The sequence below is a fragment of the Exophiala bonariae genome (assembly GCF_035927105.1).
Source record: "Exophiala bonariae strain CCFEE 5792 chromosome Unknown scaffold_25, whole genome shotgun sequence".
NCBI lineage: Eukaryota > Fungi > Ascomycota > Eurotiomycetes > Chaetothyriales > Herpotrichiellaceae > Exophiala > Exophiala bonariae.
Genome location: NW_027042500.1, coordinates 1 through 27,160, shown reverse-complemented (window position 1 = coordinate 27,160; position 27,160 = coordinate 1). Strand labels below are relative to the sequence as shown.

The window sequence follows — 27,160 nt, the reverse complement described above, 5'->3', positions numbered from 1 at the left end:
CGTATCACTCTGCATCGATCATCAAGAAGATGATTTATTCCATCAATGTATTCATTATCGCAAAGCTCAATGCCGATGCTGCGCTGTGACAGACCATGCCTATGCTTCCCGTTCCCCATTACACCAGGACAAACGTCGTCAACATTCTATCCAACAGCCGTACACATCAAAGTCACCAGCCAAGAATCTTTGCTATGGTCCGTACAAAAATCTCGAAAGTCTTTCAACCCCGTTTGGTCAATGACACCTTCTGAGGTTGAAGTGGAACCTGAAGATTCTAGAACGACCCCGGTTGCATCAAGGGTGCCTGGGCCGAACTTATCATGCTTCGGTAAGAAATCGTCCGTTATGGTGTCTCCATCGACGATCCAGCCAGAGTATCTAGGAAACGCCTCTTTCGGCGGCTCCTGAGGGCCGATCTCACCTTGCTTCAACCCGCCACTGATGCTTGTTGGATGCTGTGTGCTGTCTTCGACACAGTATTCTGAAGACATGACATTGTCCTTACGATTGGTGAAGGCAATTTCTGCGACCCGATTCCAAAGTATTGTCTGGTCCTCCACCATTTCAGGTGTGTACCATATTCGGCAGTCGGCCGCTTCATAGACAAAATGAATAGGTGTTTCAGTCTCGTCCCCCATTCGATATGCATTCATGCCATTGACGGAGAACTTGAATCGATTGACCGCAGACCCTGTCCAAGAATCAAAGATGGGATCTGCAATTGATTTGTCCATGGCTACCTCGGCATGATAAGTATCAGGCAATGATGAGAGAAAATTAGAATCGTAGACTCGGCTGCCTTTCACTCCACCCACGGTCTGCATGGGTCCTTTCTGCGGTCGACCTCCCAAGGCAATACTCATGATTCCGAATTTATTCTTGAGGTTTTCGGAAAGAATCGAGCATGATGATGCACAAGTCCTACAAGTGTGATCAGTATGAAGACTGACGGCAGTGCAAGGATACGGGAATCTGGGCTGGCAGGGCTTGAAATCAAGGTCCTCTGGGATCTCGGAGCCTTGTCAGGAGAAATAAACTTGAGACTTACCCATCTGTCAAAATCACCACGTTCTCGGCAGCAAATGGGCGCTTGGCATTTGGATTGGCATTGGTGATGTCAAATGCTGATGGATCGAGAATTGTTCGATCATTGTTGGTGTAGTTCTCCTGCAGATATGACACAAATTTGCCCGGGCCAGATTCGTAGGGGCCATAGAAGTCCTCGAAATCTTTGAATGGTTTACCAGAAGGTGTCCAAGCCGTCTGCCATGCAAAGGGCGAATTCCAATATTCAGACTCAACTTCAACTTCGTCTAGGCCTGTGCTGCGATTGGCCTGCTGGTCTATGGTGACAAGGTCACTCGAGTTCTTCATGAACGCATACATGACTGCCGACGCACGCATGTTTGAACGGGTGTCCGGGTTCGTGTCTGGAAACAGTTGCACCAAAGTATCAAGGGCTAAGAAAACCGTACCGCCGCCGTTATGCCGAAGATCGATTATAAGTTTGTCCTTGCCAGCTTGTGTTGATTGCAGCAGTACCTCCTTCACAGCCTCCTGGAATAATGCTTCCGTGTCGTCTGTGTCTGGTCCAAATCCTAGAAGATGCAAAACCGCAACATCACCTTCAATATCACCATCCCAGAAACCTTGGACATCTCCAGACTCGTCGTAAACATCTGGCGTAGGATTCGTAGCAACCTCTGAGCGTTTTCGTAATTTTGAAAAGGCCCGTGACGATGACGATTCCTCCGAAGAGTCAGTAGATCCAACCAAGAATTGTTCGTAGATATCGGCCCCACTAGTTACGTTAGTCAGGTCCTTATTGATAATGACCGTCGTTGGATAGTGAACCGCTGTTTTATTCGCAAATGCGATATTAGTCCCAGAGCCCGGGTACAATGCTGGATATTGGAATATATCGTAGGATGGTTGAAACTCGCAGTTGTACAAGGCATCGGGGTCTTGAGAAGTGGTAGTCAATGAATCGAGCTCAAGAAACTTGTGAACGTCAATTGAATTGATGTAGAGAATGGCAGAGTAATTCGCAGTGCTCCTGAGGCGAGGAACACTAGATTCATCGACTTCATATCTATCATCTACGATATGTTAATGATTGTCCATCATCCGTTGGCAGATGCTCAAGGCACTACTGCGCTGGGCATAGTAGCTCGTATACGACTCCCTGGACTCTTGCCATTCACCCTCTGCAGATAGAATGAAACCATGACTTACCAAAAAGGTAAACCGAAGGAAACTCGATTCCATCCTCTGAAAGAGATATCAAGGACCCGGTTGGTCGTACAAAACTGAAAATGGAAAGCAGATCTCCATCGATGGAGAAATGATCATCTTTGACCATGTGCGATAAGAGCGACAAATCAATCTGGAGGTCGTATTCGTTCGTATACTCATTGTTCTCAACCTGGGAGTAAATTGAATCAATACTCTTGATGAGATCAAACCCAGCGTGCAAATATCCTGGTGGTGGAGATACCAGGTAGTCGAGAGTACTGTGAACCTGAAGAAACCCCTTCAAGCTGTCCAGAAGTTCAAGTGCCGGTTGTTTATAAAGAGGCACCGATCTGAGACACTGGTAGGCGATCTCTGCCTCGAGTTCCTCCTCTGCTCATGGTCAGCGCAGCTGCATGCATGTCTTCTCAAGTTACTTGCCGTTGGTGTAAGCATAGGCTGCCTGAGCACATGGATCGTCATTGGCAGCTCTTGATTGAATTGCCGCGCTTTGTGTCCCTTGAAGCAAAAAACCTAAAAGAACAATGAGAAGGAAAGGTAGGAGCATGAATGATTAGTCTTCAGGTATTCGTTCTTGCAACTTTTCTCGTAAGACCTCTTGACTATGCTGTGCACGTTGTTTAACACGACATCTGGGGAAACGGGCTGGTCGAGATGATAGGAAATGTCCATTTTGAAGTCGCGGTTTTGAAGAACAAGTATGGAGTCGGATCGTTCGTTTCCGTTAGGCCAGCTGGAGCGTGGAAGGATCTAAACGAAATCACTCAGCCCTTTATCGCCAAGACATGGCGGTATCAGCCCCCACTGGCACTGGCGCCCGCGCGCTGTCGCTTTAGGAGTATCGAGGATCTGTGATCCTGTCAAGAAGGATGATCATCCACTACTGCTCTACCCGACCAACCCTCCATTAGACTCAGCTATATGCCGGGTTCTGAGGGATGACCGTGAGACACAAGGTCGCTGTAGGTTGGGCGGTCACACTTAAGAATGAGGACTCAATATTTAGAAACTGGGGAAGGATCGAAACTTGAAATGTTTCCCATCCTTGGGGCGGATGCCGAGACACGCGAACAATCACCGCCAAGAACTTAAACGAAACCTGCATGCCCCTGGCACGCCGTGAAGGCTTTCCAAGTGCTGGGATCCCCCAAGTGCTTGTTCACCCGCCGATATGGCTTAGCTGAGCTTCATATTTATCGTCTCGAAGCGGCAAGCCAATCAAGAATCAACTACAGGAACGCCTGAGGGAACTACAGCCATCACGAGGATCAGCACAGCCACAGTCCCTCGTCCGTGGCGTGGGGACGGTGAATCTCGACGCGTCGGACTTAGACGCGTCGAGCAGCGCCTTAGTCTTGGGTTCATCGGAAGATGCTAGTGATTGACTGGCTCAATGCATCCCCCCGTGTCTGACTTCTTCGACTGGTGGCCTGAAAACTTGTCACGTTATTCGCTCATGGGAACTGAATGGACAAGTGCTAAGTCGATTACTTTCACACACCACGCAAGCTTAGATGGCGGGGCAGTTCAGACATTTTGAATACATGGTGCCAAGGCTAAGTTAGGAGGATATTTCAAGAACCACTGAGATTCCTCGAATGATCATCAAAGGCACTTGCCACAGCACAATATTTGGGATCAGGGTGGTCATCAGGCTTCATATAATGCTTTTCGGGGAGTGCTGACAGCAATTGAACCCTGCCGCATCGTGCCCATTTTCCTGGTGCTCCCAGATGAAGCGACTAGTTCCTGACCTCGACATTCTAGGTCAATTTATACCATTGCAAAGTTCTACCACTCAAATTCGTTTCTTCAGCTTCAGAGAAAAGTGACAGCAACACGACGCGACCCTCAGGCGTTTTCTTCCCTGCCTGGGTTGTGAAAGTGTACACAATGTGGCCGTTGTCATCGATCTTCGTGTCGATCAATGTGAACCACTGGCTTGGATAGGTGATCTTGGCAGTAAGTACCAAGTTTTTCTCAGATGAGTATTCAAGCTTCCTCGAGATCACTGCGGTCTTCCCACTCTGTAGGGGAGTAACCGTTTTTTTGTACTGGATAGTCGTATCGACTGCCGGATATGTGCCATCTGGGCCGATTTTTCCGATGTCCATAACAAGCATATTGATTGCGGCTATTGGATTGGGAGTTAAGGTCTCAAGAAATTCCGATGATTAGACCTCTAGTACAGTTGAATGGGGATTTGTGAAAGATAAGTCAAGAACAGGCTTGGTAACGTGGAGTATTGTGATGGTAGCTCTACTGCAGACTCCAGAGCAACAATGTCGAGAGTCGGCGAGGATTATATACCTTCGACATCTGGCATATACTTGCCCGCATGGTCAGCTGAATTTCCTCCTCAGCATCAGGATCTAGTATTCACTTCATAAGCGATTTTGATTCTGCTTTCCATCTTGTGGCTGGCTGCGAAAAATTCCATGGCTGACATGAAGTCAGCTGAATGTTTCTTTTGTTTCTGAAGTTGGGACGAGCTTGAACAGTAAGCGAGCCAAGCACTGAATACCATGCAATTTGCATGCATTTCGCATGCATTCGCTATGCAATTCGGAAGGTCTGGATTCTGCCGTGCCAAGTCTGCTTCAGCTCGCTTATAAGTTTTTGACATAATTTTCGATTGTGATAGTGATAATCAATGGCACTGTCTTATGCCTTCAAGCCATGCAGGAGTTTCGCAGGGCTGCTCGAAAGTGCCGCCAAAGAGTGTGCTGTTGAATAAGTTCTGGAACGGGCCATGTACAGTAAACGTTATCACATGATGATTCTGAGGGTTCAGTACTCCGACATGCGCACCTTACACGAAACGCCTACAAGGTTAGAGCTGCGCGACCATACGTTTGCTGTCCTTCGCGCAGGCCGCATCATATGGCAGGTAGAACGCTACGTGAAGCGCCAATAGTGCAGACACTGACAGGAACTGCTGGCTAGGGAGTACGACGAAGTACCTCAACACCATACCTAGTTATACCGAGGTACCCAGGAGTGACACACCGATATTCCCCACTGATTCCCGAACCGCTAACTCATCTTGGCGTCGATCATTGCATCACCATTCTTTCGAAACTGACTGAATTGTGCTTCAGTTGGAAGTGCTGACTGGTGTGATCTGCCATCATGATGCGGTTTCAGGCATTATTGCGATCAAATCGCGACATCAACTAGACCAGTAAGATGATGAGCTACGCCATGCATCCATTTTACCTAGCTAAGTCCTCGAGCTGTTTCTGCTCCTCAACAGGTACGTGAGGCGGGTTTGTTTCTATTTTCTTTGCATTCTCGACATCGCAGACATCCCTAGTTGTTCCCTAGGTTTGCTGTTAGCACAACTATCAGCATTGAGCTCTTATCACTATGAAGAACTCGTATACTATTCTTGCACCTCTCGTGCTTGCATTGGCAACGGCGCAGAGCGCGCCGGACTTCTACATCGAGGTTGAAAACAACCTCAGAGTTTTGTATGAGGCAAGCAATACTGAGGTCACACCTCCGGGGGTACTGTTGGCAAGAGACCGTAAGTATTCCATATAACAGCAGAATTAGTCAGAATTCTTACGCGGACAGTCGTCCTCGAACCGCCTACAGCATTTGCGCCCCAAGGCGCTACGAACGCCGAGGAGTACATTCTGTTCATGATTGACCAAGATGTGCCACGAAATGGTTCTCGCGTGGCCCTGCTCCACTACTTCGCACCAAATCTGCTCAGTACAAATGCAACACTTGCTCTGGAAGGGGCAGGAAGTGGCAACGAATCCACTGCCGTTGGTGCTTCATACATCCCACCTACGCCTCCTGGCGGAGACGGTCCGCACCGATATACATTCCTCCTCTACGCCCAGCCAAACAACTTCACTATCCCGGCCGAATACACCTCGATCAGTCCTCCGAACTCGACCGCTGATCGCGTCGGCTTCGACATTGTTGGTTTCGCGGAAGCTGCCGGGCTGGGGCAACCGCTAGCCGCAAACTACCTACGCGTACTAAATGGTACCGCTGAGGAGACCAGTAGCGCAGCAACTGCCAGCGCCACGTCCACCGGTTCTGCTATTGTTTCCACAAGTGCCACAGGACCCGCCGCGTCGACAACGAGTGGCGCCACTTCCGCGTCGGAGACTGCGTCAGAAAGTGCAGGGTCGGCCACTTCTAGCGCCGCTACAAGCGCGACGTCCACGGCTGGCAATGGAGCAGCTTCTGTACGCGTTCACAACAGTCTGACGGAGTTGATGGCTGGGCTACTGTTGGGCGTTGTTGGCGCCGGGATGTTCATGCTGTGATGAGAGCTTGAAATTGGAGATCGTAGTGATGAATAGCTAGTATCACGTCCAGTACTGGGTACGTTAAGATATGGTCTGTAGGCGGTATACACTCGGTACAAAATTAACATTGTGCCACGAGCTTTGAACAATACCACGTGTTCTACTGTGAAGCAGTCGATACGAGCTTTTTATGGCTACCATAGCCTAATGGTTGTCTACTGGCTTATAGGAGGCCAGAGGAAACACTGGCCGAAAAGAAACTATACCTCCATTCATAATTTCGTAGATCTGTGGAATCGTGGTTTACGGTAACCATCGCCATACCAGCTTCTCATATACAGTTAACTTGTGAGGAACTGCAGTTCCAGCCTCAGACTTCCCATCCCGACAGTCACTTTACGAAACATGCGACTCTGCTTTTTGACGCCGAGCCATCATCCACTCCCCCAATGGTTTCCACACTTCGAGTTTCTCTGCAGGCCTCATCGTAGCGGCCAATCCACTTGTAGATGTCGCCACAAAAGTCTTGGCACCAGGCCATACCACATCCTCGCCGTCGACAATCCTGCCCAACTGCATTTCTTCGTCTTGCCAACCCCAATGAAAATCGGGGTCTTTGAACCTCTTCTGGCCTTTCTTCGTCATCCAGATTGCCTCCCAGATACTCTTGCCCACAATCACCACGGCTTGAGGTCGAAAGTCTGCAATCTTCCTGTCAAGAATGACGGCGCCTTCCTCCATCTCCTGCTTGGTCAAACCATCACCGCTGCGCGTTGGCCGAGCACATATATTCGTATTGCCGATCTGATACAAATCCATCAGGTCTCTGGTTTCTGAGGGAATGTGCTTCTTAGGCGTAACACCGCTAGCGTGAAGAATATGCCAAAACCGATTCGAAGGATGGGCATATGCATGGCCAGTTGCTGCCGTCATCAGTCCGGGGTTCAGTCCGATCATTACGAGTACAAGGCCAGGCCGAATACTATCCACAAGATTATTGACTGGGCTGTGTGGGTCCTGTGCGGACCGTTCTTTTGTGGTACTGCGTTTCTTCTTTGGCCTCGTAGTTGCGATTTCAGACAACCGCTCGGCATCCACTTCTTCCTCCTTCGCTTGGATGTCAGTTGAACTTGATAATGTGCCTGATTTTGTTGTTCTCCGCCTTTTCCCACTGGAACTTCCGTCAAGGGTAGAAGTAGGCTCGACCCGTAGAGGGCTACCACCAGCGATCGCTAGGCGGGACGAACGGCGTTGAGATGCCATTGCTAAAGGAATAGGGTATTCAAATTTCCTAAGTCGTGATCGGAAAGCATCTACCATATGATAAGCTATAAGTCTGATGAGCGTGGTGTATTCTGGAGCGTACCTTGGGTAGCCTTCGCTGGATCTTCTGAGTCACTAGAAAGCCCAGAGTCTTTGGGCGTGGGCTCCCTCTTGTCCATTGTACGTCATTATTGCTCTTCTACCGCATGAGGATGCGGCGGGTCGACTGGAGCTGCTGAGGATGGATGTCCATCTCACACAACGCCAGGGAGTTACTGTAGAGTGGAGGCTGGAGTCGGCTTTCGTGTTGCCTATGGGAAGTGTACTTTTGAGAAGTGCACCTGGACACTGCTTGTCAGTCCCAGATCGCGCTGCTCGCAAAAGCCAAGGCCCTACTGACTTAGCATAGCTTTCTGAGCTAGTGACCAAGGCTAATCCAATTTCGGCTCGTCTTCAATGCCGCCTGAGCCTGGCAGTCCGCTCGTACAAGGCTATCACCCCTTACGCTTGCGACTGGCAGGGATTTTCTCCGTACCTAGTATACTCCGTAAAGACCATGTACCCGGGTTCGTCTAGCTAGAAACATGCATTATGTTGAGAGGTGAATGAAGTCATGACGGTGTCATAAAGCAGAATCCTCCGACGTGCAACTCAGATATATAGGAACATGCAATATTTAAGACGTGCTTGGTAAAAGATTCTAGTTCAAAGGTGTCGAAAATAGCAGCATTACCTGCAGAGATCACTTTTCAATCATGGCAGCGAAGAACCATGGCTCGGTGTTGAACAAGACATAGAGCAAAGAATATTTGACCACGGCCTGAGACTCGGAGGCCTGATTGAGAAAGCTGACTTTAGATGTGAAGCCTCGTTGGGCCAAGTGAAAACACTCTTTCGGGGACTCGAAGAGATCTTGAGTGATATCTACCCTGAAAAAACAGTCTTCGAAGCTGACATTAGAATCATCCACGGCTTTTTCGCAGAGACACGAGAGTCCAAAATCGGCGGCACCCGTGACCAATCTTCTCACATTTCCACAAACAATCACAGCTTTGAGGATTGGACTTATTGTTTGCGTAACTGGCTACACTGTTGCCATTAAGGCATTCGATCTTGGACTCGAGACCATTATCCTTGTAGATGGGGATGATGACAGTGTTTCACCATCCAAGCCTCCAGGCTCTTTTTTGAATGACAGACGGATGATACTCGCTCAAGAGATACACAAGTCTAAAGTCAGCTACCTCAAGGACAGTGTAGGTACACGAGGGGAAATCGAGCTATATTTCTCCTACGGCTTGCATGGGACCAGTTTGAAACCTCGACCACCGAATACATTGAATGTAGCGCGCTCGTGGAAAACTTGGAAGAAAAGTGGTTGGAATATGTACCGGATCTGCGTAGGAATGAGATTTTGCAGCACGCATCATTCGCCGCGGATCACTGTTACATGGGTAGACGCCCAGTGCATGACAAATATCGTGGATCATGAATGTTACTTCTTGACCTCTCGCCCGCCGTGATCGATGACTACAAGGTAGAGTATAGCTGAAAGACGCAGTGTGGTAACCCACAGAATCTGACGTCCGCTATGTGACTGAGAACAGATGTTCGTGTTGACATTTTAAGCATTTTATGCTTCTCTGTATATTAAACATTCCAAGCAATACATAGGTTCGTCAAGACTACTAAGCACTCTCTCTGAGGCAAATGGATTCCGTCACTAGGATGAAGCTGCCATTCCAGCAACACCACTCTCTTGAACAGCCAGACCCGCAAAATGCAAAGGCTCCGCTGGAATTGGCACTGCAGCCAGGCGCGCCCACTCAACCGTGCTTGTGTTTCTCCACGTATGGTTGACAGCCCGTTGAATGGCGGAATCACCGCGGTCGAGTATCCGTCGTTCGCCGCCATCTAAAATCAACTCAAGCTGGCCTTCGATGACCACATTGAAATTGACACTTATGCTGCGATGCATTGCTGAAGTGTAACCAGGCGGGAAATCAATGATGCGGAACACGACCCCTTTCTCAACCACAATCCCAGGTGGATTGTCAATCAGATACTGATAGGATTCTAGGTCGTTGTTACCATTCAGCTCAACAGGAAATTGTCCACTACCATAACAGAACGCTATCTTGAGGCCGTCCGGTAATGTTCGGGATGGCGGGTTCGAAGAAATATCAGACGAGAAAGTGGAAATGCCGTTCTTATCGTTTGTTGTGATATGTCTCTTTGATTGAGGAAGATCATTCGAAGACATTTTGGTGTTTGAGAGCTCCGCACCGGGTTGGCCTTTTGGTAGCCTTCAAAGATTACCTGTTTGCCTTTTTTTGCTCAGTAACTACTGGTACTTGGGGACAGGCAAATGCTGCTTCTTCCTCCTCTAGATTTGTGGCAGTCTTCCTCAGCTCGGGCAAGAAATAACCCTTCGTCAAGTAGGCTCGGCTTTCATGGGGAGTTGTAACAAACCGAGCGATTTCTCTCGGCCCGCCGCAGAGTTTGTTCTAGCTCGGATCGAGGTCACGACATATAACAACGGCTCTTGAAGATACACGTCCAGTCAAATAGAGATTCTTGAGTTGTTATCACCACTGTTCGACAGGAATTTAATATGGCGTCATCCGACGTTTCAGAGTACACCAAAGGCATTGCCAACGGTAGCGAAAATTTGACACCGAAGCAACGAACACACCCTAGTCCATCTGCCCTGGCTCACCTTGTGCTTCGAACCACGAAAGACAACTACAGGACCATGGTCAACTTCTACAAGGACATGCTACAGGCAAAAGTAGTAATCGAGACAGATGAATTCTGCATGTTACGATACGATTTTGAGCATCATAGAATTGCCATAGCACACATGCCGCATATTAAATCTCAATCGACGAGTCCATTCGCTGCCGGCCTCGACCATACCGCCTTCACTTATGAAACCTTGACCGATCTGGCACGGACCTATCGTTCTCTCAAGCAGCGGAAGGTACCTGTCGTTCCCCTCTGGTGTGTCAATCACGGAATGACCACGAGCATGTATTACCACGACCCTGATGGTAACAAGGTGGAACTGCAGGTGGACAATTTCGACACCCCGGAGGAGGCTGACAGTTTCATGAGTAGTCCGTTGTTCATTCAGAATCCAGTCGGAACCGACTTTAATCCTGACGAATGGTCAGAAAGAATTTTAAGCTCCATGAACACGGACGGGAGCGAAGGTCTTTCAGCAAAGGAGCGAAAGCAAATCAAGACTAGGATAGAGATAGGTTCTCGGCCTTCGGTCCCTGCCTATGTTCACGGTGTTGAGTAATCGGAAAATTCAGTGCCAGGTATCAAATCAAAAAGGCATATTGTGCAACCCGCCGTATTCAGAATGAACGCTAGATGTTAAATGTGTGTGTCTCTTTCCTGACCGAGAGGCGGGCCGATTTCAAGTGCAATCCGTGCTGTTTCCGCAGTAGCCAACTGTACCCCGAGGAGACATTTCTAGTAAGAAGGTATCACTAGCTATTTAATAATGATCATGGTGACTGGTATAAGTAACTTGCATAGGCCTTCGCTCATGGCGATTTAAACAAGAACATCTCTTACAATGACCTCAACGACCAATTCAAGTATCTGGCCTAAAGGACAGGATGATGAGGTGGTGAGACTCATCAACCTGTACTTTAACTTGGTAGATAGTAAGGAAGGGAATGCAGGACAACGACTTGCAGACGAGGTTTTCGCAAAGAAGGGCAAGTGGTATGCATCGCTTGGATTTTTCGAGGGTCACGGTAAGTCCAATACAACGTAAGTAGACATTATCTTGCTGACTTCCCTCGCTCGGATGAAGATAACATTGCGACTTCCCGTGACAAAGCATGGGACAAAGTCAACTCCCAAAGTCATAAGCTACTCAAGGTTTTCTTGAACGACGCCGAGGGCTTGGATTTCTTGCTTGTTGGTATCGCCAATGTCGATTTCAAAGAGTCAGAGCCGGTCACAGTGGAATTTCTTATCCACACGGCAGTTGGCTATGAACGTGGGCATCCTAGGATTCTATTTTGGCAACCCGTGTTGTCAAAACCGAGTCCGGCGGAAAAACCAATTCTCGCGACTATTGAGTGGGATAAATCGTGATGACAAAAACAAGCTTGTGATGGGCTGTGACTAGATGACTCGAGGCGGACACCACTGCGTAAATAGCTCCCTGATATTCCTTGAGGGGGAAGCCTTCAAATTCCAGTAACTAGAGCCTAGCAATGACATAATTTAGAGCCGTCTGCTTACTCTGCTCGATTTTGTACCATCGATTGCGTCCCTTCCAGGCTAGGATTGGAATCATGAGCGGTCCGTCATCTCGGCCCGAAATGATGGGTACCCTGTCGGGTTGCAAAAGCAACACACAGACACTGTCTCAGACGTTAGTTGGAGATCTAGCATAGTGATTGACGCTCGAATATCCATTAATTTTGATATACCCAGCTTGAACTCTGCCACCGCGGCCAGTCAAGCGTGTATTGCCACACGGATTCATCTGCACATGGAGAGATGTGGAGCTGCAGGTCTGCCCACACACAGTACCACAAGGTCAAATCAGTAGCACGCCTTGCCAAAGCTCTTATGATGTCAGGGATTTGATTAACACTGAATAAATGTTCGTTCCTTTTTCGTGGGTCACGTACCAGTAAACAAGCAGTGTTTTGAAAGCAGAGGCCTGGCGCTATTTATCCAAGGTTCAACTTTCACTACGAACAGCTAATTAGGCTGATAGATCTGTGCAGCAGACTGTAAAATCCACACCATGAGAGCTTTTGCAAAGTCGTGCCAACGCAGTCCATTTAAGTACCAAGAAGAATTGCAGTATCGAATCCTTTGCGGACGAAAGCTAATGGTTTTTCTGAGCAGCATCGAGCTAGGCTCCCATGTATGTGGTCTTCATTTGAGTGGTCTTGAACCCTGGGTTCTCAAAGATCATTCATCTGGGTATCGTGGGACGACAGCGCACGCGATTTGGGTGACGAGGCGAGCGCTTTATCGACCACACTGCGAGCGAGTGCAGCGATGTCCCGAACAAAAGAAAGGCAAACTTTTGACCCAGTCACGAATTCTAGTTGGCCGAAATAACCTGCTGCCACGTCCAGAAGAGCGAGATCCGACTGCACAGATGGCAATTTTGGGTTACCAAGGACATAGATGAATAGACCCATAAAAGCGTGTATCGGAAAGTGTAGCATGAACCTGTGATAAGTAGGCTTAGCGATAGACTAGGAAAAGTTAAATAGATGCGTACTTACGACTGAGTACCTGCCTTTCCCATATCTAGACTTCTGGCGATCACAATAAGACTTCGCGCAGCGTTTGCAACCTGCTGCGAGCTATTCTTGACTTGTTCCATGACAACGAGAGCCAGTTTTGTGTCCATAGTACCGGTAAATGAATCAATCACCCAGGGATATAGAAATATTGAGTGGATTCCGATAATAAGGTCGTAGAACGAACAGTGAGTAACCATCAACCCCAATGCCCTCATACTCTCAGGCATCCGGAATTGTCTTAAGAAGTCGGCTGGCTGAAGATCGACTGGTAAGGATGCCTTCCATGACTGCAGTTGGTGATCAAGTTGAGATACGAGACTTGACATTTTATCTGCAGGCTCATGAAATGCCCGTGTGGACAAGAGTGCCTCATTTATCTGATCATAGAGCTGGCATGTTTGGATGATGTACGTAAGCATCTCAAGCTCAATGGCACTCCCAGGGTGGACTGTTCTTGGTACCTCGCAGGTAATTTCATTATTGTTGATCACCTGCAGACATTTAGAGTGTCAACAATCTCGTAGACTTTGAATTTACTTACAGATGGCCGGCCGCAGCGCTGAGCTATATGCTTCTCGCAGCAGTACACTGCCCAGAAAAGCCAACATCGTTGGAGTCTCTCAGCGTCGGCATGGGCATCAAGATCGGCAGTCTTAAGGTGCAGACCCAAAGAATGAGCAAGCAATGCTGCATTCGATATCAAGCCAGAAGACAGGGCTGGACTCCCTATACCTTCTGCAAAAATAACCTAATATTGTAATCATCAGCGAAAGAAACACGAGACGAAGCAATAAGCATGCTGCACCAACCATTGCTAGGAGTGCTCTGACGGAGCGAAGCGATGGTTTTGTGAGTAGTAGCTCACTATGTACAGACATCGCATTTGTAAAGTAAGATCGAGCTTCGCTTTCTACCTCTGCGAAACTGGCCGTTGGACACTGTGAGCGATACATACGACAGCCTGTAGCATAGACGACGTTGCGAAGTGCGTACCAAGCGGGATCGTGGTACGGCATTTTGCCCGCAAGGTGTGCTCTGAGCAGTCGCTCGAATTCTGGTCTGTGCACTGCGTCGAACAGGTTGTCCACGGATAGTTCAAAGTATGCTACAGTCGCTCGAAATCAATGTCTGAAGTTCACACTTGAGTGGTGACGGAAGCTACCATTGCAATATTTCCAAGCCAGCTGTGGGTCAGGCTCAGCCGTCTTCAATGTCGGCGTTGTAAGTTCCAACTTCGACTGCTCCGCCCAACTTGTCGTGATTTCAGCGGCGATTTCTGTAAATTCGTCTGATCCGACCTGATGGTGGATCCAGTTGACTCCGGGACCTGAGCATATTGACAAACAAAAAGCACACCCTGACAACAACATCAAACATTGACCAACTTAATGACAGAAGGTGCACCCACCGTAGTTCGTAGGAGTCACCTATTTAGTGAATAAGAAACATTCGTCGTCTGGGTGGGACAATGTCACCTACGCTTTCAAGGTCGCCCATCCATTCTGTGAGGTCTTGATAATCCTCATTTCTGTTGGCGGGGCTATCTTGGGCATCAGTCCTAAGAATTGAGTCCCGCCTCTGGCTTTGGGTGGTTTGGTCGTCGCTAAGGGGATCTCCTGCGATAGCGCTTGCTGGGTCATCGATGTTTAAACCGGGTAGAGTTGGGATTCGCGCCTCAGAAAAATCGAAGAATGGATCCTGGAACCCCCAAAATCCAGGGCTAGAGAATGAATAATCTCGAAAATCTTCATTTTCGAACGAGCGTTGGTGTGGTGAGGATAGGCCGTTGAGATTCACTGCCATTTGCCCATGACTAAGGTCTTGCCCTTCCATGAGCAGTTTTCTCACCTCCTCCTCCTCTGGCAATAGTACTTGATGCGGCCGCTGAGAGTGAATTATATCTGACGATATGCTGTCGACCTTTTCAAGACGTTCAGAGTAAGATATCGTTTGAGGTTAAGGTACAGAAAATGAGAATGTACACTATGTTTTCGCGAAGGAAGTGCCTTTGATGAACATAAGCGGGGCACGAGGCGAGAAGTTTACATAGGGTCCTTTCGAGCGGTTAGGAGGGCCGAAAAGTGTGGAATACCAAGACCCTCTGGGGAAATGCACGGGCGCTCCCTTGTTCGAAACTGTGAGCCTCGGCTCAGGTGGCGCACCCGCTATCCAGCATTTACGAGGTGCTGCTTACTGTTCGCTTTATCTAGTTGGTGAGTTGTTCCCAGCTGCCAACTGTGGTCTAGCTCGGCCTTCTTGGCTATGGGGTACATTTGGATGTGCTTGCGATGGGGCATTGCAGGTAACTTCAACTTTCCTGTGGCGCTAATCAACTCATCATAACTCTACTACGTTCTTTCCACACCTGTGCAAACATCCTGCAACTTACACCTAGAGGACCTTCAAACATAGTTTGAGAAATGTGCGCCGATATCGACAGGCTAAAGAGTGACCGGGTATTGATCGCATGTCGAACCTGCAGGCGTAGAAAAGTGAGATGTAAGCTGGGGTATATCTAGTAATGATTACTGTTCGACTGACCCATAAAAGGCACCGGCGGCGATCCGTGTATGCATTGTTTGAGGTTGGACAAAGAATGTACTTATCCTCCTCAGCACCGTCGCCGAAAGGGGACGGTGAACACAGAGCAAGCCTCAATCACTCGGGACTGTGCCGCCATTAGCGAAGAGATGGGTCGGGCATCGGACGGTGGGACTTACTCGATGTCGCCAAAGCTACATGAACAGGGGAATCACCATCTTGCTGCCACTGTCGCTCAAGGAACCACGTCGGGTGACAAGAGGGATCTTGTCATCGGAACTCCTGCAGCATTCTCCAATTCAACCCTTGCTCCTGGCATGTCTACAGATCTCGGGCTACGGCCGCGGCAGGATAACTCAAGTACATTTGTCAATGCTGAGACATTTGTTAGTCCGAGTCTAATAGAGCTCACCATTTCTACTGATTCCCCTTCGACCCCGGGAAGAAGCCAGTTGGGTGATGAGACTAGATGTAAAGGACAAATTGGCCCGATATGGCTGTCCGCATGCTCCGAAGTTGGCGTGTCGTGGGTGTGCAAAGCAACAGGTAGTCGGGTCTTTGCCAAATCCGTGGAGCATTTAATCAGAAGTGTGGATCAACTATCATCGCCTAAGGTATGTCTTGCCCTAGATATGCGTGGAGCAGAACCCTCGGAGGCACTGGCCTGGGAGTATGTGAATGGTATGTTTGAAACTCGGTTTGCTCATGATATATTTCTCATTTTTAATGCGGGACAGCCTTTTTCGATAACTGCTGGGAAGCGAGACTGGGTTTTATTTCAAGATCAGACTTTGAGGCGCAACTGCACGCTCATTTTTATGACGAGGCGCTCTCCCGTGATGATCACGCCACGTATGCACTTCGTAATGTGGTGTTTGCGGCTGGACATCGCAGTCTACAGGCACAGTCAGGCATAGTACCGTACGATACAGCACAGGAAAACGCGTGGCAAGGGTGTTTTGGCAATGCATTGTCAGTACTGGCAGGCATTCTGTTGTCGCCATCACAACAGACCGCTGTTCAGGCCCTGGCATTGATGGTAAGTAAGTTCAGGATTTTCGCCATCTTACTAATTGGTGTCACTTAGACATGTTACGTTGAAAACTTGTGCCGACCGGAATTCCAACGTACACTATGCGATGCTGCAGTGCGGGCGGCTGTTACACAAGGTTTACATCACGACGATAAACACTTCGCCAATAACACTCCTCCAGACGAGAGAATAAAGAAAGCCTGGATGTGGTGGTCGCTATATGTTTTGGAAAAACATATCGCGTTCGTCAATGGCACACAATCAGTGATCGACGACTCCACCATAACGACACCAATACCATCAGAAGTCAAGGAGCTTGATATCGATGAACAATATCTCACGCTCGTTGTGCGTCATTCAAAGATATGCTCCCGCATCGCACGAGAGCTCATGTCAAATCGTGCACGGAGATTGCCTGCAGCTGCCTTACGCAACGTGGTGTATGAATTTGATCAGCAGATTAAGGATGTCCTCAGAGACCTGCCATCGCATTATCAAATTGGAACACTAGCGAAAATGCCGACCGAAGCAGAGAGGCCTCCTCACCCTAACCAAGCCTTGTACCTTCACTTTTCTATCTACGGAAGTCTTCTTGCAGTACATTCGCAACTCTTCTACCCCTGGCGATCTTCCAGGCTTCTGGACCATGACCCAGAAGCACTCATTTCTAAACAGCTCAAAGCTTCGTCAAACATCGTTGCCGAAGCCGCCCGGAAAATCTTGGTAGCCCTCCGAACACTCACGACTGACGCAGCCACCCCTGGTTGGCTGGCATTCTCCTATCCAATATACGCGCACCTAAGCTTACTCGTTCATGTGTTGCGGAACCCGACCGCCCCAACCACAAGGGCCGATCTCGGTTTGCTTGATGTGTGTGCTGGGCACTTTGGATACATTGAATTCATCACTGCTTCAAGGATATCCATATCCCTACCACGAGAGTCAGTCAATCTAGCTTCTAAAGTGGTCAAGGCCGCAGAGCGAAGTCGACACCAAGACAGAGGCTTGGAGAGCGGACGGGGGGATAGCCTCGGCAAGTCATAGCAACATGTGAATGAGCATAGTACGGCATTAGACCACACAACGTCTAATCCTTCCTGTGTGGTTCAAAATAACGTGGATGGAGTGGCTCGTCGCCACGAAAACAAGGTATCTCCCATTTGATATTGGACCGCAGAGGATTTGATGTTCTGACGAAGGCGGGCATGACAGGGCGGGGAGGGGTTTGCGTGCAAGGGGAAGAAGTCTTTCTTCGGGCCGAGAAATCTGAGCCGAAAACTTCGGGCCGCCTTATGAGGTGAAGCGCTCGGTCCGCGTCTGTGGCATTGAGCAATCTTACACGGACGGCATGAATTGGATGAAAGCGGAGCCTCCTGCGCGGGATCACCAGAGTCGAGTTTGTGCCTTAACCAAATGCTCCAGGCAATATTGTCCTAGAATCACTACGCACTCACGTGCCTTGCCTACCGTGAACTCCAATTAGTGATTTGACCTGGTGTTACCCGATCCATTCTTTGCAAATTGCAAATCAACGATATTGGTGGCCATATATCAGAGAACAAAAGGTTCGCTCTGATCCTTTATCTGTTGCTACTTTGGTATAGAGCGCTTGTGACAAGTGGCGGCACAAGGCTGTTCAACCCTAAGATTATAGCTTATGGGGGAAAAGGTAACCAGTCATGGGGGAGGTATTCTAGTCTGAGCAAGAACATACCGTATCCGCGGGTAATTTGGATAGATTTGTCAGCTGCCTTCTATGGCCTCCAATAACTACTATTTTCAGTATTCGTGGTATACAGAGAATAGATATCAGCAATAATAAAAGTCATAGATTAGTTTTCCTTGAGAAATAGAAGGGTAAAGTACGCGATTTAGGTGAGGAGTTTTGCTGTTCAGCAATCAATCTATCTCTACAAAATATTTCAATTTCGCCGTTCGACTTGGCATTTCGTGGATGGGCGGCCACCATTCACATCTGGCGTGATTGGTGCCTCGACCCTAACAGTCGTGGATGTTTTCAGTGTCTAGATCTATGGCTGCTATGAGATAAAAGATTGTGTGTGATAATTCCCTTCAATCTAACTATGGACCAAGATTGACTGTTCATTCGAACTTGATAATGTTTCTCAGTTTGCCAATATTCTCTATCTCCACAACAACCTCGTCTCCATCCTGCAGCCACTTCGGTGGATTCATAACAGCTGCAACACCATCGGGCGTACCAGTCATGATCAAACTACCAGCTTGTAAAGTCTGGCCAGTACTGAAGAAACTCACAAGTCTTCTCACTCCGAAACATAGGTCAGAAGTATTAGCCTCCTGTCTTAGCTCTCCATTGACATGCGTCGTGAGTCGCAGTCCACCAGCATCCCCAAGAACCTTCGTGCTTACGATAGCAGGGCCAATAGGAGCGTACTTGTCAAAGGATTTGCCAAAGCACCATTGTGGCATCATGCCTGCTTTTTCCTTTTCGAGTTGCCAATCACGGCAAGAGACATCGTTACCGGCAACATAGCCAGCCACGAAATCAAGAGCATCCTTCTCAGTCACATTTTTGCAATCCTTGCCGATGACTATGGTTAACTCTCCTTCATAGTCACACTTAGCTTGGGAGAGCTTAGGAACAGGTATGGGAGCACGAGGATGGCCAATGGCCTGTCCAGGCTTGATGAACAACGTTGGATTCTTTGGTATATCCATTTTTGACTCGGCGACTATGCTCTGAGTTAGCTTCTGTGGTATTTCCTCCGCAAGACTGGTACTTACTGTGTGCGAGGTAGTTGAGCCCTGTGCAGCGTATTATCGGCACCTCTGTGGCAGATAAAGGACTGAGTATCTCTCTGACCTCCTCAATCTCACCAGTCCGCACCGCGCGAACCCAGTCGTCTCCTTCCAGCACCCAAACCTTCAACGCACAATTGGCGACGAGTTGATCAATATCTGTGGATCCTTTCATGATAGGATCACCCAAACGCACTTTGCCAGTCTTTGCGGACACGTAACGCACCAATCGGTCCCATGGCACAAGGTTCATATCGCCATTAGCTAGACCATTGGTCGTGGACTTGTAGAACTGCTTGAAATCGACAAGCAATTGCATGTCATTCTGTTCTGGTTAGCTCTCCAGACATGGCTTGCGGAAACTCATGCTAACCTTTTCGATTTTATCAAAAACCTCCGGATCCTCCGCGTTGTCAAGCAATGAGAAGAATGGATCTTGAGATTTGATCAGCTCTTCGGGCGTCTTCATTATGCGTTCTAGGTTGCGAGTGGAGACTTGATTGGTGACATTCCAATAAATGTCGCGGCGGATTCGATCGTACTCGTCTAGTATATCGACTTGAGCTTTTCCGTCAAATATCCCACAAAGACAGTCCGCCAAACCAGAAACATCAGAGATCCCCGTAGTGAGCCCCAGACCACCCCTAAGTTTCCTCATAAATATGGGAAACGTTATCAGTGTTGACGACAAGACTCACATAGGATTATTTAGATGCGCTGCATCCGCCGCAAGGAGTATCCGACCAACTCTCATGCGCTCGACACACCTTTGATGTAGGACGTAAGGACTGAACCGTTCAACCTTGTATTGATCGGGTCTGGGGCTACCAGGAAGGATACGCCTCAGTTTGTCGGCCATTCCATTTTGCAGGTCCTCGTGGGATAAACCAGGTCGCTCCCCGTAAGACACGCGCCAGGTACCATTTCTTTCTATGTGAGCAACCACAGCCCAATGTTCGGGATCGACGATCCAATTGCTATCTTCCCAGCCATGCTTTGCGAAATCGTACCTGACCTGAGATTTTATCCGGTTAGACTCTTCAATCTTCGTTGTGGATAAGATAACAATACATTTGTGGCGACGATGATGGAATCTAAAGTCTTGCCTGGAAAGTCGGTCCCGAACAAACATTTTCGCACGGAGGAACCGCCACCATCACAACCAACAACAAAGTCGCCCTTCAGTGATTCTCCATTCTCGCATTCGACCCAAGCACTGAGCTCATCCTGACCGACGGATACCACTTTGTGGCCCCAATGGACTTTGGCGTTCGGTAAATCGTTTAGTGCTTCCCAAAGAACGACTGCGAGGTCATAGACCGTCAACATAACGAATCCGCCAATGTCATTCTTCCTATTCAGGCCGGACAGTCGACCGATGACTGTGCCGTCCAGTTTTCTCCAAGTAAAGGAATCGGGCTTCAATCCTCTGTCGATGATGGTGTTCAGAACACCTGCACGTCGCAGTACACTACAGAGCGTCAGCACTTCATTCTTCGTTCTTTGAAATGCGAAAACACCAACGTCACTGCTGCTGGCCCATATCCCGCACCCCGAGGCCTTGAGTCAATTTCCCCCTGTGCCTCTACCACGTCGACGTTAACCCCTTCTTGTGCTAGCAACAGCGCGAGGAGAAGACCTGCTGGACCAGCACCGACAATTATCACTCGACCTGAGTCACTTGCCATTCTTGCCTGTTTCCGAAAGCTAAATGTTTACAAGTTTCGCTCAACTGAGACGGAATTAGATATCTTGGAGTTATAGAATTGTTGTAAGAAACCGACGTCTATTTGAAGTCTCCACCTGCAATATACATTATAACCGGGCCGCATCGTGATCAAGTCGTATGATGTTTGTTGCCAGACGTATGGGGGCATGAGCTACGATCCCTCGGTCCGACGCTCACTGAAGTGAGCTTTCGGTCCGTCAGCAAACCAGTAATTAGAAGCGAGCACTACCATGTTTGAAATACTAGAGAGTCACAAAATAAGGCCTATTCAACGACAGCGGTCTCGCCCTACACTATCGAGAAAAATCTTTCTAGAAAGCACCACGAGACTTGCACACCACACTGCACCTGTTAAACTACGCCCATGATGATTTTCCTAAATACGGTGGCAATTTTATGGGCTGTCATTTTAGGGGGTTCAGTGTTATACCAGGTGAGTCAACAATCTCCATCGCGCACTGGCTACATATTCAGGATATGGACAGGTCGTCAAAAATCTCTTCTTATCACCGCTGTCAAAGATTCCGGGGCCATTTTTCGCCAAATTCACCACCAAATGGTTGACCTTCATAGATCTTGCTGGGAATCGAACTACAGCTTTACATGAACTGCATCGAGTTTATGGCACAGCTGTGCGGATAGCACCAAATGAGATTTCGTTCTCGGATCCAGCATCCATCAAAGACATCTATGGTCAACAGACGACATTCATGAAAGCCCCAATATACGACACTATGAGTGTACCACCATTCGGAATCTTTAGTATGCGCAATCGAGCAGATCACTCACACAGACGGAGACTTCTTAGTCATGCCTTTGCCCAATCATCACTTTTTGAGTCTGAGCCTCTGATAAAGGACAATGTAAAGGCATTGATCCGCCGTCTTGATGATCAACTGGGGATGCCGGTGGACGTTATGTCTCTGTTCAGGCTGCTAGCTTTTGACGTCGTTGGTAAGAAATGGGTCTAAGTGGCCATAGCCTTGTATGATGAAATCTAAACCTTGCGCCCATAGGAGAGTTGTTTCTGGGTCAATCGTTCGGCGGCCTCGCCTCAAAAGAGCCACCGCAGTTCCTTCACGATATGGATTTACATTTCATGTGTTGCGCAATAGAGGCTACTTCTCCTTTGTTGTACGCGGTGCTCTCACGCCTGCCTATCCCTCCGCTCCAACATTTCTTCAAATCAAGAGAAAGGCTGGTTTTGGTAAGAACCTGCCTAGTCTTCATGTTCAGAGAGTTCTGACCACGTCCCAAGTACGGGCAAGAAGCATTAAGTTCATACTTATCTCAATATGGTCGAGAATCTGGCAGAAAAGATCTGCTTACAAAAGTGGTCGCATTGAAAACGGAAACTGGTACTCCGCCACTTTCAGACAGAGAAACCTATACGGAGATTGGGAACCTCGTGGCAGCTGGAACCGGTATTATATCATCATCATTGCAGTATGTTGTGCTTGTCTGTCGCTAATCTGAAGAAAACAGATACTACCAGCATGACTCTTACATACATGTTCTGGCAGCTAGCAAAGAACCCTAGTTGGCAACAGCAGCTGCGGAGGGAGCTGCAAAGCCATCTGGGCAATGAACACGGAATCATACCATCCTTCAATGACGTGAATCAACTTCCAATACTCAACGCTACTATACATGAGGCACTCCGACTTCATCCAGCCGCTCCTGCGAGTCTTCCACGGGAGACACCGAAAGGTGGGAAAGTACTGAATGGCTATTTCATCCCCCAGAAGGTCAGTAATCTATATAAAGCCAGTGCTAAAGCTAAAATTGTCAGACCATTGTCTCCATGCAATGCTACACAACGCATCGTGATCCAGATACTTTTCCAGACCCCGATAATTTTGATCCAGCTCGATGGTTGGATCCCGAGTCGGAAAAAATGAGAGATATGTTCATGCCATTCTCGAAAGGACCGAGGGCATGCTTGGGCAAGAACCTTGCCATGATGGAACTGAAGTTGACTACGGCTACACTAGTCAAGGACTACACGGTGAAATTAGCTGCATCCTGCACTGATGATAGTATGGCTATGACCGATCATTTCTTGATTATCCCAAAAGGTGGAAAATGCGAATTGCTGTTTTCGGTTGCGAATCGCAAGGCAGGCTAAACTTGCACGAGGGCCGCGGCAATCTTTCACAAGTTTAGAGTGACAGGTGTGCAGAAAACCAAGAACGCCCTAAGAAGAGATAGTTCTACTAGACAGTCGAGATAAGACTCCATACTCGTAGGCTTCGGCCCGCGCGATGATGATTGCCATGATTGATTCTCACACCCTCCATTTTGCTCCATGCGCCAAGAACACCATTCTCGAGATCCTCGCTTCGATTTATAGAGTGCAGCAATCAGCTCCTGACTAGGTCTAAACCAGAATCTGACACTCACAATCCGTGTGTCACCCACGACTACCTGTCTGGCACGTAGAACTTCGGAATCACGGGCGAAACAGGTCGAAACCCCATATGGGGATATTTTGTGGAGGCGGAGGGCCGACAAGAGTGACGAACGGGCCGAGCTTCGTAACTCGCTTGGTCCACCTCTCCCTTGGTGTCACTCAGGTACGTAAACCCATTGTCAGCCATTATGCATCGAAACCAAAGAAAACGTGCTCAGTTCTGCAAAGGCCCGACGGTTTGGACTATTTGCGAGACTTTCTCGTTGGCTTGCTAAAACATAAAACGGTGGAGATATCTACAGTGTATATCCCCTACCAGATCTGCCAGTTTATTGAATCTGGAGTTCATCAGACCCACCAAATACATTCAGAAATCTGTCGTCCCAACATGGCTACAAATGATGCTATGGCAAGGGAAAAAGGCATTACGGAGAACGTCATCTGTAACGATCCTACCGAGGCACACCATGAGAAGATTGATGCTGAAGAGCAGGAAAGCGTTCCACACTTCCATGCTAAGACCTGGCTGGTAGTTCTCGCAGTATCGCTGATCTACGCCGCTCATGTGATGAACCTAGTCGGCCTGGGCACGCACGGCCTTGACATAGTGGCAGTCATCGGTGGCGCACAAAAGTCGTCTTGGCTGATTGGAGTTAATGTCATCATGGTGGTCGTCTTTGGTCCCCCTTTTAGTCAGGCTGCTGATTTTTGGGGTCGCCGTTGGTTCCTTATCGTCCCAACTTTTTGTGGCGGAATCGGATCCATCATTATGTCGAGGGCAACATCCATGGATATGGCACTTGCTGGGCAATGCATTGTCGGTGTTTCGTATGGTGCACAGCCTTTGCTGCATGCCGTGGCTTCTGAGGTCCTTACGCATCGCAATCGGGTTGGTGCCCAAGCTGCAGTCAATGCTGGGTCAGGCCTGGGAGGAGTCGCAGGTCTCCTTCTTGGAGCGGTGATGATGGGAAATGGCAACCCAAGTGGTTTTCGCAATTACTGGTATATGACTGCGGCTCTATACCTCGTTGCTGCTGCTGTCACGACTATATTTTACACTCCACCACTGCGCAAATTGCAGACCGAACTTTCACTCAAGGAAAAGCTCGGCCGCCTAGATTGGATTGGATATGTACTTCTTGGAAGCGGCCTTGTTCTTTTCATGATGGCCCTTTTCTGGGCACAAAATCCTTGTGAGTAGACCACCCGCACGGGAATAACTACTTGTTAACACTCAAACAGATCCTTGGAAAGATCCACATATCCTTGCTCCTCTGCTGATTGGCGCGACAATTAGTGCTGCTTTTGTCACATACGAGTGGAAGCTCAAGGCAGATGGTATGGTCCACCACGGTTTGTTCTCACAAGACCGCAACTTTGCTATTGCCCTTGGTTGCATCTTCTGTGAGGGACTCGTATACTTTGCCGCAAACGCTTTCATGCCTTTTCAGCTGGAGATCCTCTATGAAACGAGCAAAATAAGAATAGCATTGCAGTAAGTTTCCAGATCGCCCACTGCCTCACACGGTCCTGCTTCCAGGCTAATTTTGTGAGCTAGATTTTGCATCGTTTTCATTGTATTCATAGCATCAGTCTGGCTCGTAGCTCTGTATTGCTACAGATATAGACGGCTTCGACTTCCAGTTGCCTTCTCATTTGTCTGCTTCACTACATTCAATATATGCATGGCAACCACAACAATAGGAAGTCGAAGCGCAGTATGGGCATACCCTGTGTTCCTTGGTTTCGGGATGGCATTCGCGCTTTGCGGTTTGATCACCGCTGCTCAGCTAAGCGCTCCACCAGAGTTGATGTGAGTCTCAGGCTCTAGCTTATATGATCGTGCATAAGTTACTTTGCTAATACTGTCCAATAGTGCGACTACCAGCGGCTTGATGGTTTCAGCTCGCAGTCTGGGTGGGGCTGTGGGGTTGGCGATATGTAAGTATTGCATTTGTTCGACGATGACAACTAAGACTAATTGTATATAACCGTTCTCAGACTCTGCAGTTTTCAATGCGAAATTGAACAGTACTTTGGCCGACCAAGTGGCAGGAGCTGTGCTACCTTTAGGCCTGCCAACGGCATCTCTGCCATCAGTGTTATCGGCACTTTCGGCCCACGGTACTGAAACACTTAGCCAGGTACCTGGAATGAACGGAGAGATCATGGACGCCGCCGTCCGTGCATTTTCCCAGTCTTTTGTGGACTCCTTCCGAGGCGTATGGATTACGGCTGCTTGCTTCACTGTTGTAGCTTTTACAGGTAAGGATTCTTGGGATTTACAACGCATAGCATGTTGTGACGCATTGGCACACTGGGATACTATAAGTAATCAACGAAACCCTTCGGCTAATTGGCATCTAACAGCGTCCTGCTTCCTCGTTGATCCGATTGAGGCCTTCAATCTTCGTATCGATGCTCCAGCCGAAAAGGACGAAATGATATTCGGACGAGCTTCCCAAACGAGGGAATAAACCATGTACAACTTCCGAAACATCTGTCGACAACTAGCAAGGGATGGTCTTATTTTTTGATCACCTCCCCCTAATTGCCTGGCAAGACTCAGAATTGTCCATGTAACTTCACCCTAATGGATATCAGTCATGAACGGTGGTATTGTTCTGTCTCTTCATCGCATAAACACTATATTATATTATAGTTCTGACAGAAACTGCCTGTGGTCACGTACAATGGCTGAAGCGCTATGGTGCTAAGAAATCAAACCCCGTGCGTGTAAAGATACATAGTACTGTAACGCCTAGATCTATGCCCACAATACAGTTTAGGGCGCTAAGACGAGATGGTAACTTATTGAGTCTGATCCGACCATGGGACTACAATGGAAGAATTCTATGAAAAACGATATGTACATGTTCATTGGCATCAGATTTTACATTGTTTCAAGTGTCACTCCTCGTTCCTTAGCAACCGTCCGGGTGATTGTCCATATTTTCTCTGTTTTCTCCTTTGGAAACGATAGCGAACTGATCTCGGGCTTTTTGGGATTCCACATGACTCCGAATCTGTCGTCATGCGATATCTTGCTTGTCGTCATAACTTTGATCACATTCTGAGCAGATAACTCCGCAGTGGTCCCAAAGTACCCCATAAGTCTCATCAAAAATGGCATATTTGGATCAGACATCGCTTTCGTCTTGGTGGACCCCACACACACTGCAGTGATGGACACAGCACGGTCCTTCCATCTCTGACGCGCTTCTTGGATGAACATGAAACTCAAATTGTGGGTTCCAAGGATTGCCTTCCAAAAACTGAACTTTGTTTTTTCGAACTGTAGGTCGTCAAGATCTGCCATCACAAAAGATGGGACTGCTCCTGATAGATGCACGATGCGGCCGTCTCCTGAAGCTGCGAGGTTTGGGAGGAGGAGAGCATCGATTACTACCCGGGCCTGGTACTGTAATGCAAATGCAAATTCCAACCCATCAGCTGTGATCACTTTGGTACTGAACCCACTCATAGCAGAGTGTACGATACCATCAAGCGTGTTACGAACCAGGTCACTTGAAAGGTCGCCAAGGGAGTCAAGGCACCTGTACCAAGGAAAGGAAG

General features: G+C 48.3%; 11 protein-coding genes across 11 annotated transcripts; 6 read left to right on the top strand and 5 right to left on the bottom strand.

Annotated features, from left to right (window-relative positions):
* Positions 1 to 146: 146 nt before the first annotated feature.
* On the bottom strand, positions 147 to 4,379 carry LTR84_006514 (uncharacterized protein; the record flags this gene model as incomplete). Its single annotated transcript, XM_064850075.1, has 4 exons — positions 147 to 924; positions 1,052 to 2,102; positions 2,239 to 2,628; positions 4,052 to 4,379. 4 exons carry the CDS (start codon positions 4,377 to 4,379, stop codon positions 147 to 149), a joined length of 2,547 nt encoding a protein of 848 aa, XP_064702962.1.
* A 1,246-nt stretch (positions 4,380 to 5,625) lies between these two features.
* LTR84_006513 (uncharacterized protein) lies at positions 5,626 to 6,545 on the top strand (the record flags this gene model as incomplete). Its single annotated transcript, XM_064850074.1, has 2 exons — positions 5,626 to 5,785; positions 5,836 to 6,545. 2 exons carry the CDS (start codon positions 5,626 to 5,628, stop codon positions 6,543 to 6,545), a joined length of 870 nt encoding a protein of 289 aa, XP_064702961.1.
* A 378-nt stretch (positions 6,546 to 6,923) lies between these two features.
* On the bottom strand, positions 6,924 to 7,969 carry LTR84_006512 (uncharacterized protein; the record flags this gene model as incomplete). Its single annotated transcript, XM_064850073.1, has 2 exons — positions 6,924 to 7,840; positions 7,894 to 7,969. 2 exons carry the CDS (start codon positions 7,967 to 7,969, stop codon positions 6,924 to 6,926), a joined length of 993 nt encoding a protein of 330 aa, XP_064702960.1.
* A 1,544-nt stretch (positions 7,970 to 9,513) lies between these two features.
* Positions 9,514 to 10,053, bottom strand: LTR84_006511 (uncharacterized protein; the record flags this gene model as incomplete). The annotated part of the gene is made up of 1 exon (XM_064850072.1): positions 9,514 to 10,053. The coding sequence occupies one exon, from the start codon at positions 10,051 to 10,053 to the stop codon at positions 9,514 to 9,516; it is 540 nt and encodes a 179-aa protein (XP_064702959.1).
* A 351-nt stretch (positions 10,054 to 10,404) lies between these two features.
* On the top strand, positions 10,405 to 11,097 carry LTR84_006510 (uncharacterized protein; the record flags this gene model as incomplete). The annotated part of the gene is made up of 1 exon (XM_064850071.1): positions 10,405 to 11,097. One exon carries the CDS (start codon positions 10,405 to 10,407, stop codon positions 11,095 to 11,097), a length of 693 nt encoding a protein of 230 aa, XP_064702958.1.
* A 282-nt stretch (positions 11,098 to 11,379) lies between these two features.
* On the top strand, positions 11,380 to 11,909 carry LTR84_006509 (uncharacterized protein; the record flags this gene model as incomplete). The annotated part of the gene is made up of 2 exons (XM_064850070.1): positions 11,380 to 11,563; positions 11,623 to 11,909. The coding sequence occupies 2 exons, from the start codon at positions 11,380 to 11,382 to the stop codon at positions 11,907 to 11,909; spliced, it is 471 nt and encodes a 156-aa protein (XP_064702957.1).
* Positions 11,910 to 15,777: 3,868 nt separating this feature from the next.
* LTR84_006508 (uncharacterized protein) lies at positions 15,778 to 17,705 on the top strand (the record flags this gene model as incomplete). Its single annotated transcript, XM_064850069.1, has 3 exons — positions 15,778 to 16,309; positions 16,366 to 16,667; positions 16,716 to 17,705. The coding sequence occupies 3 exons, from the start codon at positions 15,778 to 15,780 to the stop codon at positions 17,703 to 17,705; spliced, it is 1,824 nt and encodes a 607-aa protein (XP_064702956.1).
* Positions 17,706 to 18,764: 1,059 nt separating this feature from the next.
* LTR84_006507 (uncharacterized protein) lies at positions 18,765 to 21,130 on the bottom strand (the record flags this gene model as incomplete). The annotated part of the gene is made up of 6 exons (XM_064850068.1): positions 18,765 to 19,375; positions 19,428 to 19,767; positions 19,816 to 20,086; positions 20,141 to 20,457; positions 20,514 to 20,913; positions 20,967 to 21,130. 6 exons carry the CDS (start codon positions 21,128 to 21,130, stop codon positions 18,765 to 18,767), a joined length of 2,103 nt encoding a protein of 700 aa, XP_064702955.1.
* Positions 21,131 to 21,538: 408 nt separating this feature from the next.
* On the top strand, positions 21,539 to 23,299 carry LTR84_006506 (uncharacterized protein; the record flags this gene model as incomplete). The annotated part of the gene is made up of 6 exons (XM_064850067.1): positions 21,539 to 21,604; positions 21,657 to 22,125; positions 22,188 to 22,378; positions 22,430 to 22,595; positions 22,657 to 22,919; positions 22,964 to 23,299. 6 exons carry the CDS (start codon positions 21,539 to 21,541, stop codon positions 23,297 to 23,299), a joined length of 1,491 nt encoding a protein of 496 aa, XP_064702954.1.
* A 673-nt stretch (positions 23,300 to 23,972) lies between these two features.
* LTR84_006505 (uncharacterized protein) lies at positions 23,973 to 25,083 on the top strand (the record flags this gene model as incomplete). The annotated part of the gene is made up of 2 exons (XM_064850066.1): positions 23,973 to 24,777; positions 24,827 to 25,083. 2 exons carry the CDS (start codon positions 23,973 to 23,975, stop codon positions 25,081 to 25,083), a joined length of 1,062 nt encoding a protein of 353 aa, XP_064702953.1.
* A 287-nt stretch (positions 25,084 to 25,370) lies between these two features.
* LTR84_006504 (uncharacterized protein) lies at positions 25,371 to 27,068 on the bottom strand (the record flags this gene model as incomplete). Its single annotated transcript, XM_064850065.1, has 2 exons — positions 25,371 to 25,858; positions 26,573 to 27,068. 2 exons carry the CDS (start codon positions 27,066 to 27,068, stop codon positions 25,371 to 25,373), a joined length of 984 nt encoding a protein of 327 aa, XP_064702952.1.
* Between the last annotated feature and the right edge of the window lie 92 nt (positions 27,069 to 27,160).